Source organism: Agaricus bisporus (assembly GCF_000300575.1).
Source record: "Agaricus bisporus var. bisporus H97 unplaced genomic scaffold AGABI2scaffold_5, whole genome shotgun sequence".
In the NCBI taxonomy this organism is placed as follows: domain Eukaryota; kingdom Fungi; phylum Basidiomycota; class Agaricomycetes; order Agaricales; family Agaricaceae; genus Agaricus; species Agaricus bisporus.
Genome location: NW_006267368.1, coordinates 118,083 through 134,552, shown reverse-complemented (window position 1 = coordinate 134,552; position 16,470 = coordinate 118,083). Strand labels below are relative to the sequence as shown.

The 16,470-nt window shown below is 46.5% G+C and overlaps 7 protein-coding genes across 7 annotated transcripts in view; 5 read left to right on the top strand and 2 right to left on the bottom strand.

Moving 5' to 3' along the window:
* AGABI2DRAFT_192304 (hypothetical protein) overlaps window positions 1-653 on the top strand; it is a 1,657-nt gene extending 1,004 nt beyond the window's left edge. Inside the window, 2 exon segments of the mRNA XM_006460619.1 lie at window positions 1-485; window positions 496-653. The exon segment at window positions 1-485 is cut by the window's left edge and continues 11 nt beyond it. The gene's annotated coding sequence lies outside the window, so the exon portion shown is untranslated.
* A 941-nt stretch (window positions 654-1,594) lies between these two features.
* AGABI2DRAFT_192303 (hypothetical protein) lies at window positions 1,595-2,133 on the top strand. The gene is made up of 2 exons (XM_006460618.1): window positions 1,595-1,752; window positions 1,814-2,133. The coding sequence occupies exons 1-2, from the start codon at window positions 1,610-1,612 to the stop codon at window positions 2,043-2,045; spliced, it is 375 nt and encodes a 124-aa protein (XP_006460681.1). The 5' UTR covers window positions 1,595-1,609; the 3' UTR covers window positions 2,046-2,133.
* A 1,519-nt stretch (window positions 2,134-3,652) lies between these two features.
* AGABI2DRAFT_192302 (hypothetical protein) lies at window positions 3,653-4,340 on the top strand. Its single transcript, XM_006460617.1, has 2 exons — window positions 3,653-3,948; window positions 4,015-4,340. Exons 1-2 carry the CDS (start codon window positions 3,746-3,748, stop codon window positions 4,265-4,267), a joined length of 456 nt encoding a protein of 151 aa, XP_006460680.1. The 5' UTR covers window positions 3,653-3,745; the 3' UTR covers window positions 4,268-4,340.
* A 548-nt stretch (window positions 4,341-4,888) lies between these two features.
* On the bottom strand, window positions 4,889-6,914 carry AGABI2DRAFT_192300 (hypothetical protein). Its single transcript, XM_006460616.1, has 5 exons — window positions 5,965-6,914; window positions 5,847-5,911; window positions 5,428-5,795; window positions 5,272-5,374; window positions 4,889-5,210 (listed from the first exon to the last, which is right to left on the bottom strand). Exons 1-5 carry the CDS (start codon window positions 6,882-6,884, stop codon window positions 4,981-4,983), a joined length of 1,686 nt encoding a protein of 561 aa, XP_006460679.1. The 5' UTR covers window positions 6,885-6,914; the 3' UTR covers window positions 4,889-4,980.
* Window positions 6,915-7,265: 351 nt separating this feature from the next.
* On the top strand, window positions 7,266-7,929 carry AGABI2DRAFT_117609 (hypothetical protein; the record flags this gene model as incomplete). The annotated part of the gene is made up of 3 exons (XM_006460615.1): window positions 7,266-7,336; window positions 7,384-7,517; window positions 7,580-7,929. 3 exons carry the CDS (start codon window positions 7,266-7,268, stop codon window positions 7,927-7,929), a joined length of 555 nt encoding a protein of 184 aa, XP_006460678.1.
* Window positions 7,930-8,552: 623 nt separating this feature from the next.
* Window positions 8,553-12,154, top strand: AGABI2DRAFT_203798 (hypothetical protein; the record flags this gene model as incomplete). Its single annotated transcript, XM_006460614.1, has 20 exons — window positions 8,553-8,730; window positions 8,790-8,808; window positions 8,871-8,898; window positions 8,961-9,000; window positions 9,060-9,134; window positions 9,193-9,300; window positions 9,352-9,574; window positions 9,629-10,061; window positions 10,119-10,192; window positions 10,251-10,260; window positions 10,317-10,458; window positions 10,514-10,676; window positions 10,730-10,811; window positions 10,863-10,949; window positions 11,000-11,048; window positions 11,107-11,306; window positions 11,365-11,400; window positions 11,450-11,488; window positions 11,543-11,627; window positions 11,684-12,154. The coding sequence occupies 20 exons, from the start codon at window positions 8,553-8,555 to the stop codon at window positions 12,097-12,099; spliced, it is 2,487 nt and encodes an 828-aa protein (XP_006460677.1). The 3' UTR covers window positions 12,100-12,154.
* A 417-nt stretch (window positions 12,155-12,571) lies between these two features.
* Window positions 12,572-16,189, bottom strand: AGABI2DRAFT_117607 (hypothetical protein; the record flags this gene model as incomplete). The annotated part of the gene is made up of 4 exons (XM_006460613.1): window positions 12,572-12,686; window positions 12,736-12,937; window positions 12,990-14,862; window positions 14,921-16,189. The coding sequence occupies 4 exons, from the start codon at window positions 16,187-16,189 to the stop codon at window positions 12,572-12,574; spliced, it is 3,459 nt and encodes a 1,152-aa protein (XP_006460676.1).
* Between the last annotated feature and the right edge of the window lie 281 nt (window positions 16,190-16,470).

The window sequence follows — 16,470 nt, the reverse complement described above, 5'->3', positions numbered from 1 at the left end:
GGAGTGCTCGTGGATATCCCATCCTTCTCTGTTAACCAACATGTCTCCTCTATCCTCGCCACCAGACTCCTCTACTCCCGAGAGATCGACTCAGAGGGTCGGAGGAACTGATACGAAAACACACAGGAAACACACAAGTAAAGGCGGGGGGTCAAAGGATTCGAGGCCGCATGCAGAAAGAGGTGCAAAGGCCGCAGATGGGGCAACAGAGAGTCATACAGACGCAAGGGCAACACATCACAAAACACACACCCCTAGGAGGAGTGGGACACATGATGGAAAGGTTTCAGAAGAAGTCGGAAAGCGATTCTCGTTCACAAAGTTGTTGGCTACTCCATTTTTCTTAGTGGGGGGAGCATTATCGGCCGCAGAAGGCGTGTTGTTCGGGGTTGGCTCGATGGTCAAGGGAATGGGACGCAAAGGGGAATGATTCGGCAACTCGCGATCAACGGGCGGAGATCAATCACCACTTATGTTGTTGAAGGATAAGCGTGGTATTATAGTTTGGAGCGAGGATGTTCTTGAGATACACTACTAGTAATCACTTAACTCGATTCAAAAGTTGATTTTTCTTTTTCGTCTATCCATAACATAGGTACTTAGCATTACACGTCTTAACATGTCACTTCTGAGCAGTACTGAATTCGCCCATGATGTCCGATGTCCGATGCCTCCACTTCCATTTGATGTCGATCAACAAACGGATCACAGCGCGACGACGAATAATACCTTGGTTCTGGCACTCATAGCGCATATTCATTTCCCCTGCGGCACCAATACCATTATACAAACTACAATCTTCGTCGCGACAATACTACGCTTCAATGCGTAGGCCTCAGGATACCAGTTCCAATCATCGAATCCTTGTTTCCCACTGGTGGCGCGATTCATTGTTTCTATATTATTCGCTGTCGTCTGCACACCTCAGACAACAGGATGCACATATTGATCGTCCTAGGCATCGCTTAATTCTCCTACCGGCGCATTACCAAAGGCCTGTTCTATTCTTACAAATAAAACGGGGGAACTTCGACTCAGCCTGCTTTCAAAGTACCAAGATCCGTTCCTCAGAAGCTGCTCTTCAATTTATAGACTCGGAGGCCTTGATATCAGTGAGACGGAACTTCCTCTCTCGTGTGACCCGAATCCTGATTCCATGGAACAGATAAGTAAAACGGCGAGTCCGCAAATCCACAGTTCACAGTATTGGATTTCTCCGCCAAGTACAGGTTTCTGTGCTGTGACACCTCGTTCTATCTTCATCGCAGTCAAATTTAGCTTGCAGACCGCGTGATGGGCTACATAACCCTCGCATCATGGCCACTAGATCTCAAAACCAACTACTCTCCCGCTCCTTCAATATTGCATGAATATCATATCGAACTCTCTCGAGGTTCGAGTCAGCGATCTTGTAGAGGCGGATGTCAGGCAATGGACTTGAATGAAGTATATGGGTCATGTGAGAAGCAACCTCTGTAAAAGGTGCCAGGCGCTAATTCGAAGTGGAAGTTTGAAGAATGACGGAAGGTGTGACATTAATAGTGAAGCGATAAAAAGCGACTGCGGATATTTCTCTCATCTTCAATCGCCCTCATTCTTACCCCGCCTTATGATCGTCGACACTGCTTTGAACCATCTTGAATGTGATCCAGCGACTCCGCCTCAAGGCAACTTGAGTTCAGGGTCTTCTCAATTGGACAACGGCGCTTTTGGGATTGCTCATAATCTCAATATCACTGTCCACGAGCCCTGGTTAGTGGCCGGCATTTCCATTGAGTTATCACAGTCGCACTGCTTATTCTCAATTTCACAGCTGCCAAGTTGGTTGTAGAACCCGGGAAAATTCCCTAGTCTGTATGGCGTCTCCGAGCCAATCTCGTGGCGTACAGAGGATCAAGGAGGGTGGCAAGCAGATCTTGCACTCTGCCCTGTACGCCGTCGGATCGATTTTCGTCGCCGCCGGTCATGGCGCCATTGGAATCGGCAAAATCATCTCAGGAATTGGGATGTTGATCCAAGATCGCCGCGCCCATCAGGACGACTAGTCATATTTCCGACACCGATTCGCAACCCCAGGTCATCGTCTCCATATCGCCGTCTTGAAAAGAAAAAGAAAAAACCCAAAAAAACCCCAAAAAAAAAGAAGAGGAAGGAGAGAGGGAAAGGATGAGGGAGGAAGGGAAAGGGAAAAGGCGTATGTTATTCCACCTTCTGCTTCTCTCTTCATTCATCTTATACCCCTCTAGGTTGCTTTATCCCTCGAGAACATCACCATCTTTGCATTGCCAGCTTCGCATCATGAACATGATGCCATTCTCGAGAGAAAATATCATCGTCTTTTCCCTTTGTTTTCCTCCCTCACCCTTTCCCTGGTTTCTTATTTTTCTTTTTCTTTGGCCCTTAAATTATCAACTTTTCGTACCAGTCTCTCGTTTCCTCATCGCGTTCATTATCATCACGACACGCATTCATTTTACCACCATTCATTAACATATCTTATCCATATCCTTATGATCATTATAACTCTGCCATAGATCTTATGTATAGTAATCGTATCCCACCAGTAGTCACTCCCTTCAATGGTTTAAATTCATATTCGCATTTTGATATATCAAGCTCAATTGAATGAAACGAAAGCCTGTGATCACTACGCCGCTGAATCATCAAAATCAAGGCGGTTACACAAATATTAAACGATGCCGCTATATGATTGACGGGGCGGCATAGTAGCATAAGGCAAATCGCCGGCATTACCGTTACCTTGATGATTGGAAAACACTTGCCAAAGTCGTGGTTTATATGCTTACTTGTATGCGACAACACCGCTCAAGACAGTCACGCCTTAAAGGGCGTTATTATACTCCGCTACTTGAAACGCCAAGATCACGAAACACGAGGTCGGCTAATCCAATATCGCCAGTGCGCCGGGAACGCACACAGTGTATCGTTGTTTCTGTCAGTTGCAAATCGTACATACCATGCCGTCTGAACTTATCCAAAAATCGCTGGACGTCCCCTCTTTCCTCGCGGTGCGGTGGCAGCGGACTAGTCCGGACCTTTTAGAGTGCCATTTAGTTTTACCGTTATATATAAATACGCATGGAGCACTGTGCTGAAGCTGCGGGAGGAAGGAAGCGTTCCCTGGCAAGTTGGCAATCCTGGGTGTTCTCCATATGTATCTAAGTCAGAAACCCTAGCCAAGTTTGACGAATCTTACCTTTGACGGGGGGAAAGAACAGCCAAGTCAACGTTGATGATACCAATCGGACCCCCCACCGGTTGATTGTCTAATTCTAAAATCATCAGTGACTCATCGATTCGATATTCTCACCCAAGTCAACATTTTAGCCAAAGGTCCAACAAAGTTCCTCTTTCCCTCCTTCAAGCAAAGTATACATTATAGAACTCGCTTTTCTTCTTTGAAATTCCTATCATCCAGTCTCGCAGAGACGAATATCAAAGTAACAACAACCTCTCCTATCAGTGTGAAACCACCCTCCACAAACGGGTAACAAGCGCTAATTCGAAGCCATAGAAGTGCGAAGAACGATACATAATTATCCCACACACGAGGCAACCGGCACGCTTAGCGAAATGAATATAAGTAACTGACTGCGGGTTAGGATTTTCCCCCAGCTACAAGCTTGATAGGCCTCCCCCCCTACCCTTTGTATTTTCGAATTCTATCATCGAGAGACCTGAAAGCTTGTAGGATTGAAAACCCCCGCCCATATTACTTACTACTATGATTATTGATCCGATTATCAACCAGCCCGATTCCTTCCCGTCGTATCTATCAGACCAAGGTGGTGCCCGTTATATCAAACACGGCGAGCTCGCAAACGAGACCTTGCCGAACTTCGAGGAGCATCCTCCCCCGTACACCGAGATAGACTTAGAAAGAGGGATAGTAATCGAGGGGCTGGAGACCCCCTTATCGGGTCACACGTAAGTGATCTAACTTTTAATCGATCATGATCAATATATACAATCTCTCACCCCCACATTCCACAGCACTCAGTTCTGCCGTTTCCATTCAAGTTACTACCATAGCGAGGGCGATTCAAATGCCGAAGACTGCTCTTCGGGTATACACAAAATCGCAGAGGGCACCAAGGACATTTACACATCCATCATAAGCGTCACATCAATGTCACTACTCACGCTCGGTGCCTGTGTCGAGGGTATTGGTAAAATTATCCATGGAATGGGGATAATTATCAAACAACATCAACACCGTGCCATCCACTCCCTCCAGGACAATTAAATTGTCCCAGGCCCTTCACCTCGATCGACATTCCTTTCGTTTACGAACCCTACCGCTCCTTCGACTCATCAAGAAAAAAGAAGAAAAAAGAAAAAAAAAAGAAAAAAAGGAAAAGAAAGGAACGAAATAAAAAAAATCGTACGTCCTTCTACTTTTTTTTAATTTATCTCCCATCTTTCCCGCCTTCAATTTCATTCTCCATCATGCTCTGTTTCATCGACACCCACGGTTCGTCAAACTGATTCTTGATATAGGTATACGGCACCTTTCAAAGGGCCTTAAAGTGAAATAGTATTTCCATTGTACGATGTTCCCCACTCGTCTTTAAACTTCGGGGGACCACCACGCAATGCAAACACTATTCCGGTTCAAGATTCTGCTGAAAAATGTCGCGTACCATTTTTTCTATCACTTTCTTTTGTTTTCCTTTCTTTCTTATATATATTTGTTTTCGTAATTTATCAAGTTTTGTCATAAAATGTTGTCTTGTTTTCGATTATGCTATATACATGCAGTTTTCGTGTTCATGAAGGGAATGAATGCAATTATCTATATGCGACTAGTGATTACATTTGAAGAGAGTAAAGTTATATGCAAGGGGCGTTGGACTGAAATAATACACTGCCTCGAAAATAATAGAAAACGTCGAAGAACATCATTAAATAAGCTGTTGCGTAGTACCACAGGGCCACGTATTATGATACATTAAGTCATTAAAGCGAAGTATAATCCGCCAGGCATTGAATTCCATTCCTCATAAATTGCATTCCTTGTTGATGTTGAGTTATAGCAAGCACGATAAAGCAGTGCCATATCGCATGGGATCCTCCACCGTAATGATCGAGGTAATGTTGAACCTTGGGAGGGAGATGACTCTCAGGCCAACGAGTAGCGTAAAAAGCGAAACCGAGAAGATAAGAAGCAAAAGACGGGAAAAGAGGGGCTGAAAATGAGAACAAAATACTCGTGAGGGGTGGAAAGCGTTATGAAAACAGCGTACGTACCAGCAAAGGCCATCATCTCCTCATGCGAGTGTAAGATGGCTATCCCCGCGAGAGGTGCTAACCCTGAAAACGCGAGAGCGAGGAAGAAAGCCATTCGATGGTACTAGATGATTCATTAGTTTTCAAGATGATCTGTAGGGTCATATATGAACGTACGCGGTATTCGTACTGGTTGAACCATTCCATGAACGGTAGTATGTTTCCCAGCACTCCCATGGCAAGACAAATGCCGATAAAGGCATGGCCGACTTGTGGGTGGCATTGATACCCGTAGTTCGCAACGGTTGCGACACTGGCACTGATGAGCCAGCCAATGCCGACATAATCGATACGAGCACAGGTTTCCATGCTCTGGTGATGCGCACAACCGGCCATAACATGCCAAATAGTGCTGTTAAGGAGACATACACAGGCAAAGGACATGAAGAAAACCTCTGCAGGTTCGAAGCGTGTCGGATTCCAAATGGTAGAAAGGAGGGTTATCGAATACAGGACAAAGGGTATAAGGTGGGTATGAATGTTTACTAGACGAAGGGGGGTAAGTATTATGTCGAGTGTATGTCAAAGGAACTTACAGGTCTCATTGTGAAGTTCAATAATAGATTTAATAATGAGCGACCAACGTTCTAGCGGTATGAATCTATGGATACGGTTGTCAAGATGCATCCCACATTACGGGAAAACAATGCTTACCTATATCCTTGTTTGACATATGGATTGTTCTTCCATGGCTGAGGGAGGTCATCGTAGGTGATGAGCCGCGTTCCTTCGAGCGAGTTATTCACGGCCGCGACCACGTCACGAGTAACCTTTTCGTTGATTTCCCCTACAAGCTTTGCTTCATCTTCGGTAACTTGTACCGCCAGATCAGTGGAAGACAACGCATCCAAAAACTCGCGCAGTAGCGACCCTTGAACAAAGGGCGAAGGGCCACCAATTCCCACTTCCAACGTCGACAAATGCGAATGCAGTCTCTTCATATGCGTGATGAGAACAGGAACGAAACTCCTCAAGTCGGAAGTGTCAATGTCGTTGAAACGGGATTTGACATCGTCCAGTTTTGAACGCATGTCAGAGAAATCGGGTAAATGTGCTCTGACGTCTTGGATATCAGGCAAATGAGAGCGGACTCCTGAAATGTCTCGTAGGTGTGAACGGACGTCGGAGAGTAAGGTCATCTCGGGTAGTTCGGGAAGGTAGGCTCGGAGGAAGCTGTCGACTGACGCTGGATCAGAAAACTGAACATCGGGAAGTTGTGAGCGGACGTCTGTACGGATGCCATCGAGCATCTCCATGGCAGTTTTCGCCCATTGACGCGCTTCGTCTATTTTAATCTCGCCCTTTGTCTTCCAAGCCTCTAAATCAGGTGATTCAAAATCTGAAAGTCTACGTTCGAGCTCAGCGAGGTGGGATAGGACAAGAAAGCGGAGGGAGATGAGGATTTGGGCGGGGGATGCTCGGGAGAGGTCGAGAGCATTGGCGGAACCCGGGAACGGTTTGCAGAGTAGGAGAGGGGAGGGGGAAAGAGAGGAGGTCTTGGCGGGGCGAAGAAAGAGGGAGGGCGGGGACATGGGGGTCGCTGTGCACGACGCCGAGGCCATGGTCACAGACATCAGGATGGGGGGTGGGCAAGACCAGCAAACGGACAGCGCGAATATTTAATGCCTGCTCAAAACTCGATCAATTGTGTGATTAGCTAAGCATTCACCCGTTTAAATTTTGAAGGCGGCCCTTAGCGTCTGCAAACGTGTGTTGAGGGTCGATGAGAGCTGCGCTGTGACCCACTGGTCTCTCTCTCAGAATTCCGGCGTGGGTCCTGGTCTGCAACGTAAGTCCCGTCAGCCTCCACCTAGTCATCGGCTCCGCGTAATCCCATTCTTCCGACGGCTCAGTCCCGGCGGACTCATACAGCATCATATCAATACCGTATATTAACATTGTCGTTCTGCTTTACAGCTTCATTTGAACTGCTATAACCATTTTGATAACGAAAAATGGGCTTGCCTATCCCCCAGCTCCTGATCGTTGGCCTCGGTAATCTCCCACTCCCGCTTACTCGGCATAGGTAAGTGGCACTACTCCGGGGCAGAGCAAGTCTCTTAATATCGACAGTGTTGGGCATTTTATAGTCGACTCCCTCGCTAGCCGCCTCGGAATCAAGTTATCCAGCCAAAAGGGTGGCTACATCGGACATGGCGAGACGCATGTTGGAGAGACATTGGTTGCTCTCACATTGTTCAAATCCAGTATGTACTGCTTCTTTCGGGAAAGTCCGCCCCACACTCCAACTTATAATCATTGCAATCAGAGTCTTTAATGAATATTTCTGGTCCTTCCGTCGCAGCAGCTTACCGGAACACTTCTCGCGATCCAAAATCCCTCATTGTCATATCAGATTCTGTTCAGCATATTCCAACCAAATTAGCCGTTCGGCTAGGTGGCTCGGCTAATGGACATAACGGTATTAAGAGCATAATTTCTGCTTTGGGCGGCGAACAAAACTTTTGGCGTTTTCGTGCTGGCGTTGGAAACGGTGGATCAGATATGGCTACATATGTCCTCGGGAGACTTTCAAGCCACGAAAAGCAATTTTGGACGCAAGAAGGGTTGGACCTTGTCATTACAGAGATCGAAGGAGTGGCGAGGAAGATCAGCTAACCGTGAGTGTATTCTCTGCTTTTCGCTGCTCAGAATCTTAATTAATGGCCGTGGTACTCTTCAGGGCGAGAGGCTAAATCGCATTTGGGTACCTCGGCTTTCAAGCTACTTCGACGCAGTAACTTGCGCCATAGGAAGCTCAGCTCCAACACACCACACGGAGTCGTGGAAATACATAGGTCGCTCCTTCAAGAGTCACCCCAATCCACCACAACCTTCTTTCCTAGAACATATATTACCCTCCCACCTTCGATTTATTGGTCATGCAATGTAGATTTACCATATCCCACCACTCCTATAATAATCTGTGCAAGTTGATCACGAGATACGCTATCAAGCTCATTTTTGGCAACATCTGACGATGCCCTGGCACTTTTCCATCCTGTATGGGTCTTCCATGGGTTCTGTAGCGTATGGCTTCCGGTGCTTTTATCCACGTTCCTTCGAGAAGAGAAGCAAAGATGCGGTATGAAGGGCTTTAAGGACAATCTCATCGAGCTTGGGCTTACTCGCTTGCCATCCTGCACTAGCTGCACTAGTGGAAACTAAGCGCCGAACTACCTGTGTCGTTGAATTTTGAACATCGTCCCACTTATTTCATTCTTCTTCCCTTTCCTTGAACTATGCTTGTCCATTCCTCTCCAGCAGTGTATATACTGCTGTCGTCGTTCCTTACCCTATTTATTCGTGCTCAACCTTCTCCTGAACAACAGAAGCGAATATCTGCTGCTATAGAAGCTGCGTTGAATCAGACCGGGACACCAGACTATACCGCTTTCGTCAACCCTTTCATCGGTACTGGTATGTTGAGTGCTTATATGCTCTTTTCCGACTAGATACTCATTTTTTTTCTGTAAAAGATAATTTCGGTGATGTTTGGTGCGTCGATTGTATATCAAGTTCAAACCCCAATGAGACGAGTCATGAATGTCGTAATCCAGCCCCGGTGCCTCCATTCCGTTTGGCATGGTAAGTTCTATCAAGAAGCGCTTAACTGCATGCAAAAATCAACCATGCTATCGCAAATATAGGTGAAGTTTACAAGCGATATGACTGGTTTTGCTCCGGCTGGTACGTGTGATATTGAAATTATTTTTGGTACAGTCGATTCGCATTGTTATCACCTTTAGGTTATGTCGCGGATCCGACTGAGAAAATTCGTGGTTTTTCGCCTATACATGACAGTGGCACTGGGTCTTCTCTAGGTTAGATTTTTGTTTCTTCCTGTCGTTGGAGCGTTGAACTTATGCAACTAAAAACTAGGTTCTTATGGAAATTTCGAGATTATGCCTCTTTTGTGTCCTGATGGTTTCGACACTTGTACCACTACCCTCGAAGCTCGCGAGCGTTTAAGAAAAAGGAATACCGATGGTACAACTCATTCTCATACCCTCATAGAAAGATAGGCTAATGTTATTTCAGATGCAACGCCCGGGTACTTCACTCTGACATTGGACAATGATATTCAGATGGAAGCAACCGCGACCAGACGTGCAGGATTAGAGAGGTTCACCTTCCCTCGTGGATCCAAGCCTTATTTTGCTCTCGATTTGGCAAATGACTTGCCTGTTTCGTTTGCTGGTGGTGAATTGACCATTGACCCGGACCAGGGTAGGATCACAATCGGCGGGAAGTGGGGTTCTAGGTGAGTCTCACGCCAAGATAAATGCTCTTACATCGATGCATTTACAAATACTAGTTTTGGACCTTCGACGTTCAATTATCAAGCTTTTGCGTGTTATGATCTTCTTGACAACGGTAAACAGAGATTGGATGAGTTTGGTGTTTGGACAGGGGATACACATGGCCTAGACGCGAAAGGATTAGGCCTTACTCATCTTAATCTCACCCGAAACTTAATAGGCGGGGTATATCAATCCGGTGCCTTATTCTCTTATGCAGATAACCCACATCAAGTGAACATCCGAGTTGGAGTTTCATTTTTATCAGAAGATCAAGCGTGTGCAAATGCCGAAGAGGAAGTTGGGAATGCGCCGTTTGAAGATATTCTTGCCAAGGCTAAAATGTTATGGCAAGAGAAATTGAGCAAGATTGAAATTGATGTTGGAGGAACGTTGCCGAATGTGACGGAGATGTTCTATTCGTCTTTGTATCGTGCTTCTCTCACTCCGGTAGTGTTCTGTTTTTCATTTTTGAGAGAGCTATCAATTTTAATCACTCTTTGATAGAATAATGCTACTGGAGAGGCGCAAGGCGTTTTTGCGAATACGGAATCGTTCTACTTTGATTCATTGTATTGCAGGTGCATCTTAATATTTGTCAGTGCTCTCGATCACTCTGACACATTCATAATTTTATAGTTGGGATACTGTACGTTCGATCCACCTCAGACTCCGTCCATTCCATGCTCACTGCCATATCAATAGTTCAGAACATTCTATCCACTATTGTCACTCCATTCACCTGTCGAGTTTGCCCAAATTGTAGATAGCTATATTGATGGTTGGAGGAAGAATGGATGGATGCCTGAATGTCGCGCAAATAACTTGCCTGGATGGACTCAGGGAGGTAAGTTTTTCCCCCCATTACTCATTGTTTATAGTTAGCTTAACGTATGACAAAGGATCGAGCGGAGACAATATTGTTTCTCACTTTGCTGTCTACTATCATAATGAAGCTGCGAGCCTTGGGATAGATCTCAATGATTTATACTCTGCTTTGTTGGCGGATGGAGATTTGAATCCGCCGGAGTGGAATACGGAGGGGAGACAAGTGAATGTTTACAAGTAAGCTTGACTTCATGGTTGTGCACTCGCCTGGATTCTCATTTTTGTTGAAGACAATTTGGATATGTTCCTTTCGCTGTATTGGATGTTTCAAGCACTGGGAGGCAAACACGTGAGGGAAGTCGAACTCTGGAGGTAAATTAATCAGGCCTGTCGTAAGGCATTCCGGGCTTACATCTTGTCTAGTATGCTTTCGAAGACTTTGGAATTCGTCAAGTTGCTCAATTGCTGGGCAAGGAAGATGATATGGCCAGATATACAAACCGTTCTCTCGTGAGTACAGTTTTGCATCTCAAATTCCTTTTGTACTGATCAAAGACCAGTTCTACCGCAATGTTTGGGATGAGTCAGTAACGAGTGATGGCTTCGAAGGTATGTGTCATACGAAACCGAGTATAACGCTGGCTTTGCTGACCAGCTTGTTGGATAGGATTCATGCAGAAACGTTTTTCCAATGGCACATTCTTCTTCAACAACCCCAAAGACTGTTCCCCAAAGGATACTAATAACAGCAGAGCTTGTTCACTGCAAGGTACTAATGAAAACGGGTTTTATGAATCGTCTTCTTGGGAATACAGTTGGTATGCACCTCATGATACCGCCCACTTGATTGAATTGATGGGTGGAAACGTGAGTTTTTGCAAGTATATAAGAATCTGGCGATGGTGTGCTAATAAGTGAATTTTAGGCGACGTTTATTGACCGTTTGGAACACTTCTTTGATGTAGGTGATTTCGTGAAGTATATTGACTAGGGACTCAGAGCTATTATAGGAGGGATATTACTTGGCAGGAAATGAACCGTCATTCCAGGTAAGTCGGCTTTAGTTCGATTCACTATGTCTCCTCTCAACGCTCCCTCTTCAGACACCGATAGGCTACCACTATGCTAACCATCCAGCTATGTCGGTTGACCGCGTTCGCAAAGTCGTGTTTGATAACTTTGACATCAGTAAGACTCTCATTGTACCGCCTCATCGCTCAACTCCATTAACAAAACTACGATAGCTCCCGGAGGTCTTCCAGGAAACGATGATCAAGCTGCTATGGCCTCCCTCCTCGCTTTCCACCTTCTTGGACTATATCCCGTCCCATCCTCAACCCAACTCCTCATCCTCTCTCCCTTCACACCCAAATACACCATACACAACTCCTTCCTCAACATCAGCACCACCGTAACCGTAGCAAACTTCAGCTCTAAATCCGTTCAACGCGTCATTCCAGAAGGTGTACCAGCCTATGTTGAAAGTGTCACTATCAATGGCAATTCAACTGTTTCGAGGTGTCATTTTGATTTCTATGATGTGTTTAGGTTGGGTGGGGATGTTGTTATTAATTTGACGGCGGATAAGGAGGCTGCGGATGATTGTGCGGGTAGTGTGCCGGAAAGTATTTCGACGGGAGGGTTTGCACAGGCCAGGTGATGTTGAAATTGTAACCTTATATATGCGTTTGAACAATGGACTTCGTAACTTGCTCTAATTTCTGAGTTACGGATCGCTGAGGGAGTGATCCATGCACATGAGGGAGTGAAGAAACAAGGGAAGCGAGTCACATATGTATCAGCTTGATATATGCATTCGTGAAAGTAGTCGTTTCCTAACTTATAAGCTTACGAGGGGTACGATGTCAAAATAAGAAAAACAAAGGAAAAAGTCAAGCTCAAAGCAAGCCAAAGAAGTGGTTCTGATCAAAACTAGTAGTTCCTAGCGTAAGTTTCAAAGCAAAAAAAGTCATTATATACGTATGATCCTACACCATGACACAGATAGGCGGAAGCCTTTGTTACAGGCAAGCCCATTTCAAAATGGTAGTTTGTAGAGAAAGGAGAACCCAAGATGAAAAGAGAAGAAAAATCGTTACTGCGAATCATTATTTTCAACGTTTTCGTAAATGTTATGAGTCATCTTTGGCATGTTTTCGTCGGAAAGCAGAGACCATCTCAGTGTATGGTCTACCTGAGATTGTGACTGACATGCCAGTCGTCTTCGGAATTGATTTAATACCGTACCTAGGCAAGGTCAAACACCGACACGGAAATCAACAAATTCACGACATACTCTTCAAAAAGCTTTGTTATAGATGTTTTCAGGGTCTTGCCTGCTCCTCCCTTTGGTGTAACAATGGTTAACACCAAACTTTTGTTCCCTGAATTGAAGTAGAGCCCTAGAACATCTTCCAATCGAGTAATCGCATTGGTAGGGCTCATATGGCTCAAATCCAGACTCTTAGGAAGACTAAATTGGTTCGTCGATTCAACAGCTGAATCAAACATGAGCAAAAAATCATCTCATGCAAAAATTACGAAACTCACCAGCTTGATATCTCTTCTCAGCCCTCTTTTTCAACTTCTCCAAACTCTTCTCCGCTTTATGAATTTCCTCCCCCTTCAAAGTGCTCTCTTCACTCAACGGATCCAACTCCTCCTTCCCTTCCGCCTTCAATTTCTCTTCTTTAAGCCTCGTAATCGTCTTGGTCATCTCCTCAATCTGCGCGCGAATAATAATAGCTTGCTTATTCCGCTCTTTAATCTCAGAAGGTACACCTGCAACAGAACTATAACCTGATGAAGCAGGTGAGAGAGGGTTATTCTCTGCATCAACTTGAACAAAACCATCATCATCCGGAGTTTGGGGACTACTTTCACCACCACCACCACCATTATTATCCTCCCCTTCCCCTTCAACTTTCACAGCCTCGTTTCCAGGCTCACCACCACCAGTCTCACCACCTCCCAAATCAACCAAATCTCCTACATTTCCTTCATTCGATTGTCGCGTTTTCTGATTCACTGAATCTCCCAAATCCCTAGTCGTATTTCCACCATCCATTTTCATGATCTTTTGTGTCAAACCATCTAACGGCGTAGGTGGGATAGGCTTATTAAGATCTCGTGGTGTAGAAGGTACTGTTTTACTCCGTTGCGAAGGAGTAGGTGGAATTGGTTGATTTCGTTGACGTGGTGAAGGAGGTAAAGTCTGAGCCCAAATTTTAGGAGTAGGGTACACCGTTTGCGTTTGCTGTTGATGTGGGGTAGGCGGAACTGGAGCAATAGGATCTTGAGTGGTAGGAGGTGCCTCAGTAGTGTTTTGTTGCACTGCAGCTGGAGGTATCTGAGAAGAGGTCTGTTGGGAGGTAGGTGGAAGTGAAGGAGAAGAATCCCGCTGAGGTGTAGCAGAGGGAGGCGACGTCTTTTGTTTGGACGTGGGAGGAATTTTTGTAGTACTTGTTCGAGGTGTAGGAGGTATAGATGTCGTTTGGTGCTGAGGTGTAGGAGGTACGGGTGCCGGTTGTCGCTGTGGCGTAGGAGGTATGGGTGCAGGTTGTTGCTGAGGCGTGAAAGATCTCGCTCCAGTTTGTGGCTCAGGCATAGGAGGTACCGGAGCAGGTTGTTGCTGCGGTGTAGGAGGTACAGAAACGAGTTTCTGATGGGGTGTAGGAGGAACAGAAACAGGCTGCTGCTGAGGCGTAGGGAGAACCGTAGACGATTTCTGCAGAGGAGTAGGAGGTACTGTTCCAGGTTTCGTTTGTGGCGTAGAAGGTACTGTACCTGGCCTCGTTCGTGGTGTAGGAAGCACTGTCGTAGATTTCGGTAGAGGAGTTGAAGAAACTTTAGTCGATTGAAGTTGGGGCGTGAATGGTACATCCACTCTGTCCTGCGGCGTAGAAAGTCCTCTAGTAAACTGAGGTGTGGGTGGCATCCTAAACTGATTTTGAGGTGTTGGAGGAACAGTGAATTGATCCTGTGCCTGTTGAGCATCTCGCTGCTCTTCAACTTCCTCTTCAGGTGGCTGAGACGGATTATTCCACGGATCATCGAAACTAGTACTAGGATCGACGGCATCCTGATTTACAGGTACGGGTTCTTGATGCTCGCTTTTAACAGGAGGAGGAGTATACGATCCTTGATGCTCGCTTTTAACAGGAGGAGTATATGATCCCTGATTCATGCCCAAATCCGAATTATGGATAGGTGTCCTCGGAAGGACTTCCGGGGTAGGAGGAGGAAGTTGATCCTTCTCGGTATCCCATGTGTTACCATACAACGGTGTTTGCGGGACACGAGGAGGTGGGACTGGTTCTTGTGATTTCTTTGGCTTCTTGATAGGCTGAGGTATCACGGGTATAGATCTTGGGATCGACGTCGGCGGCGGCGGTCGTGTAGGTCGCTGCGGAGGCATAGTTGTCTGTGAAGTGCACAAAAGTCAATGAATTTTAGGAATATATAACAAACAAAGTGTATACCTTGAAAGGCGTTGGAGGTGCAGCATTGCTCACATCGTCCCAAAGGTCTCGGTCAAAAGTTTCAGGTCGCGGAGTGGGTTCATATACGGAGGGGGGTGGATAATAAGGTTCGTATTGAACAGGAGGAGAGACGACCTCCTTCTCTACAGGTGGAAGAGGCTGAGGCTGTTGTTCTGTTTCCGCCTCTTCTCGGCGAATATTCTCCCAGTCTGAGCCCAAACCAGACTCGAAAAAATCAGGAATGGAGGGCATGCCAGTGATAGTGGGGACGAAGGAAGTACGATGTGGGTGAGGACGATAAGAATCCGACGGTGTTGGAGGAAGCTGGATTTGAGATCGAATGGGCGTTCCTGAGCTATCATCCTCCACCTCGCGCCCTTTGCCCTTGTCCAATCTAAGTGCTTGGATCTCATTCTCCTCCTGGTAGTCAACGTCGACTGCTAGACTGACCGTCTCTGTAGATGTGGACGAGGGTTCAGAGGAAACATTCGAGCCGTCAACTGATGTTGAAGGTGTTTGGGAGCCGAAATCTTCTGAGGGCGCCGCGCGTTGGCGAATGGTGAATTGAGCATGAGATGTACCAGCTGCACTTGTACTCGGACGGATACCGAGTGCAGAGGTCGCCTCTGAGTCTGTCTCCGAAATAATGCTCGAAGGAAGACCTCCAGGAATGGGCCGTTTGGGAACTCGAGGGTGGGTAACAACAGGAGTCGGAGGAACGGTGTCGGTCTTTGGAACTGGCGAGGCGACAGATGGGGCGCTCACAGACTCGCTGATTTCTGTCGGGCGCACCGGGGGAGAGAAGCGGACGACGCGTGCGCGGGGGAAGAGAGGAGGGAGGCGAGGGACGGAGCGGGTCATGTAGTACAAGTCTCGCCGCACTCGTCTCCATTTGCGACGTCCACCGACATCGTACCAGATCGCAGGCGCAATGTCGGCCAAAATCATCCCCAACCCCGTCCAAACCACGACCAGAATCAGTCTTGTAACATTCTCGGTCACCATGAAGTCAACAAAAAGGCGGGTCGCGTAGGCAATGTAGGGGTCCAAAGACCTAGGCAACTTTTTCAGAAAATGAAAGGTGACGACGCCCTCCCAAAGGCCGACCAAGCTGCTTGTAACTCTGATATCGTGGTTGGCGAAGTTGTCGATAACATAGCGTAGGCCGAGGCCAAAACCTATGGCGAAGAGATTGTCCATGAAGAAGGCGAGGCGTGCATTGATGCGGGAAGAGGACCGAGATGAAAATATCCGCGACACGATGCTCATCTCGTCCGGTGATGGCTTGAGCTGCGAAACCCGCCTCGTGCTTGCCTCCCACCATTCAGGGTCGTAGGCGCCCAATCATGATCCCAACCGGCGCCTCTGAACTTTCACTATGTCGTCACTGAATTTTCGACATAGCTTTCTTCATTATCCCGCTTGCAAGTGATGAACACCTCGCTAATGAACCAACTGACCCAGGCCTCAGATAATCAACTCTCCACATCCACATGGCATACTTCGGGCCAAGGAAACACCGTGTCCATACTCTATCTTACAGGACGAAT

Coding starts and splice junctions, on each gene's coding strand:
- AGABI2DRAFT_192303 (XM_006460618.1), top strand. CDS start 1,610: ATGATCGTCGACACTGCTTTGAACCATCTTGAATGTGATCCAGCGACT. Junction 1,753..1,813: donor ATCACTGTCCACGAGCCCTG/GTTAGTGGCCGG, acceptor TCAATTTCACAG/CTGCCAAGTTGGTTGTAGAA.
- AGABI2DRAFT_192302 (XM_006460617.1), top strand. CDS start 3,746: ATGATTATTGATCCGATTATCAACCAGCCCGATTCCTTCCCGTCGTAT. Junction 3,949..4,014: donor ACCCCCTTATCGGGTCACAC/GTAAGTGATCTA, acceptor CACATTCCACAG/CACTCAGTTCTGCCGTTTCC.
- AGABI2DRAFT_192300 (XM_006460616.1), bottom strand. CDS start 6,884: ATGTCTGTGACCATGGCCTCGGCGTCGTGCACAGCGACCCCCATGTCC. Junction 5,796..5,846: donor TGAACTTCACAATGAGACCT/GTAAGTTCCTTT, acceptor CCCTTCGTCTAG/TAAACATTCATACCCACCTT. Junction 5,211..5,271: donor GGAGATGATGGCCTTTGCTG/GTACGTACGCTG, acceptor TCTCATTTTCAG/CCCCTCTTTTCCCGTCTTTT.